Genomic DNA, 3,384 nt, shown 5'->3' on the forward strand with positions numbered 1-3,384 from the left:
ATTAGCAACTAGGCAATACTGTGACTTCCAGTAAGAATACCGGTATTGCTATGCAAGTTGAATCAGGCAGATTAATCATGATAAGGCTCCGTATTGTACATGTTTAAGCCTAATTTGTTCCAAATGTCTACAGACACTCGCAGCCCTTCTCATTATCCTATTATTATCTAATGAAAGTTTATGCCATCAAGTGGTGTGCGTGTGGTAAAGTCTGTAGAGTTATAGACCATTGCACATATTTATGAGCTATAAACCACTTGTGGTGCATTAGGCCAGAAGTTTCCATTACCAGGCTTTACTGTAGTCTTACCAAAACTCATTTTCATTGTTGAATTATGCCTTTTATTATTTATTTAGACTCTCAAAGCGGGTATGTACGGAGATAAAGTGAAAATCATAAGAGAAGAGCTGGTTGCTTCATCTGAATTAATATGCGAACATTTACTGGCTAAATACTTTCGTAAACTAAATATGCAATATCTATACTCTTAACTGGTTCATATACCATTGTCTATTATTTTAATGCCAACGGCAAAGATACCTACCGAGTGAGAGATATGCAGTCCTGCTGCATGTTCTCTGCTGATATTCTTACAAACGCTTGAGTTTACGTCATGAAAAAAAAAACGACCATAGTGATGCCGTCGACGTTCTGATTGGATAGCTGGCCTGACGCACTCTGCCGCCGGATAGGTTGATCCATGCTAATGTACCTTTTGTTGTGATTAACCGTTTAGCGGTTGTGATTCCACGTTATTATCAACCGAAGCCGCGTATCAATTTTATTGTAAAAAGATAAGAGGATGAGTGGCGGAGTGTATGGGGGCGGTGAGTGATTTCATTACAGTAAAACTAAAAGGAAAAACGGAGCCACGTTGTTCCCTTCTGCAAGAGGCTTGCTAGCATGCTATAGCTAACTAGTAAAGCTAGCCGTGTTCACAGTCGAGGCAATGCAGTTTGATATATTTTCAAGTTATTTTGTATATTCCAGGCCATATCAAAGCAGTTGTGATAATTGTACTATTTTAGATATGCACAATATGGTGTAATTGTAGTTAAGATCACAATGCAGTCAGCTAACGTTAGCTGGTACCGCTAGCTAGCAAATGAATGAACGCTGAGGCGCAACAATGCCGTTGTTGCTAACGCGTAACGTTATAGAGAGAAAGGGAGCGTATGACTATTCTGCACGTTTGAAAGGCATTTAACATGTTTGTGCATCGATCTAAAAGGTATATACACATATCTTATACTTATTATGTCCTTATTGTATTTTGGCCCCGGGCTTTTTGCTCCTCAAAACAACCCATACTGTTTTGGTAGATCTCATACACGAAGGCAATCTTCTGTATGTCAAACCCATTTTCAACTAATAGGTACACCTCATGATTCTATACCGTTAAGTAATTAAATGTTGGAGCAACAGGTTTTATCAACCAATACAACTTAGTCATCAATATGTTTATACTGCAAAGCGACTCAGGAACACTAGTCACAAACCCTGGTTTCTCATCACTGACTGACTTCTTCATGTAACCAGACTAAACTGCCATGCGTGTGTGTATACACTATCCAAGTTGAACGTCGATTAAATAGAATGGGTGGGTGACGGTTGGTGGTGATTGTTTTCAATCTGAATCCTCACCTGATTATTCACGTTCATATTTTGTGTTATTAATAACAATAATAGTTTATCCAGTCGTTCGTCACACTAATCACACGACTACCTGCGTCATTTATTCTGCCGTATTGATGAGTAGAACTCACAAGAATTGTGCCATCTGCCTGCAGATGAGGTGGGGGCTTTGGTGTTCGACATTGGCTCATATTCGGTGAGAGCTGGCTATGCAGGAGAAGATTGTCCAAAGGTAAGTGGATCTGACCTGCTTTACTATACATCTCATCTTCCACTGTGTATCGTTATTTTATTATCCTTGGGGATGGCCATTGGTGTCAAGAAATTAGGTCTATCACTCTAGAGATCATCCAGATAAATCAAGTTCTAGTTGCATTTAATTTCTCTGTGCCCATGAATAAGATTTTTTTTTAGGTCTTTACATTTAAATAACATACCTTCTTATTCCCCCCCTCAGACTGTTTTTCCTAAGATGTTAGTGATGCACACCATTCGACGGTTATGATATGTTAACTGGAGTTTACTTTGTATATATGTGTTTTGTTGATTTTTAAGTGGTAATGAGGTGTTAATTAAACCGTACTTACAACGGTTGAGGCAGTATTTGCGCCAATCCAACTGCATAACGATGACGCATGTTTCACCCCAAAGCGGTTGACAGAGTGAGAGGCGTGGCACACCCAAGGCACACTTTTATTTGTGGATCACAAGAGATGATAAACAAAGCAAAGTCGAAAAGCTTAGTAAGCAGATCAAATACTCGATATTTGAGTTCGCTGTAACAATTCAGTATTTGCCAAACCTCTCTACACTTCTTACTAATACACCATTGCCCAAACAACAGGGCTCCAAGCTTATTTTTTGCTGTTTATATTTACCTCCTATGATCTATCATTATGAACCTGCTTGCAAAGCTGTGAGCCAGGATACATACATGCAGACATACATACATACATACATACATACATAATACATAATACATACATACATATGTACATACATTTATCATCTTATGTAGAAGGGCTGCTTGATTGCGGAAAAAAACATATCACAATTATTTAGGTCAATATTGACATCACAATTATTCAAACGATTATTTTTGAGTTTGAAAACATGATGTATTTATTCAGCATGTCTCTCCCAAAAACACTTTTTAACTGAGAACTATGAAATCTCGCCTTAAAAAAAACCCACAAAAAGGTCAAAAAGAAAATTTTCAAATCTAAAATAATGTACAGATATCTATCCAGCTGTTCTTCTGCACTTTCTATAAAACACTTAATAAAAATAAATAAATAAATAAAATAAAATAAAAATCGAAAACTCAATTATATTAGTTTTGTGATCGTTTGATGCTAAAATCGAGATTGAAATTGGATTAATCGCCCAGCCCTGTTATGTAGGCAGGAGCCATGCTCACATGATCCTCTATCCTCATGGCGGGTGCAGGCGGATTTCCCCACGGTGATCGGGGTGACTCTGGACCGGGAGGATGGCAGCACTCCCATGGAGACGGACGGGGAGAAGACCAAGCCAAGCGGCACAACCTACTTCATCGACACCAACCAGCTCCGGGTGCCCAGGGAAAACATGGAGGTCATGTCTCCTCTCAAGAACGGCATGAGTGAGTGTTGGCTTTTTGTGTGGCTGTTACAGAAACGTAAACAACCAGAACATTAGGAGAGAACTCGCGGCTTAGAAACTACTAAAAAGACACCAGCTTGGTTTTAAAAGCGTGATTCCGAGCC

General features: G+C 39.0%; 1 protein-coding gene across 1 annotated transcript in view; it reads left to right on the forward strand.

The window, feature by feature from the left end:
- Positions 1 to 687: 687 nt before the first annotated feature.
- actl6a (actin-like 6A) overlaps positions 688 to 3,384 on the forward strand; it is a 9,881-nt gene continuing 7,184 nt past the window's right edge. Inside the window, exons 1-3 of the mRNA XM_079739488.1 lie at positions 688 to 828; positions 1,792 to 1,868; positions 3,086 to 3,260. Of these exons, the coding sequence (XP_079595614.1) occupies positions 804 to 828; positions 1,792 to 1,868; positions 3,086 to 3,260 (277 nt within the window). The 5' untranslated portion in view covers positions 688 to 803. The remainder of the gene's footprint in view (positions 829 to 1,791; positions 1,869 to 3,085; positions 3,261 to 3,384) is intronic.

This window comes from Pollachius pollachius (assembly GCF_949987615.1).
Source record: "Pollachius pollachius genome assembly, chromosome: 7".
In the NCBI taxonomy this organism is placed as follows: domain Eukaryota; kingdom Metazoa; phylum Chordata; class Actinopteri; order Gadiformes; family Gadidae; genus Pollachius; species Pollachius pollachius.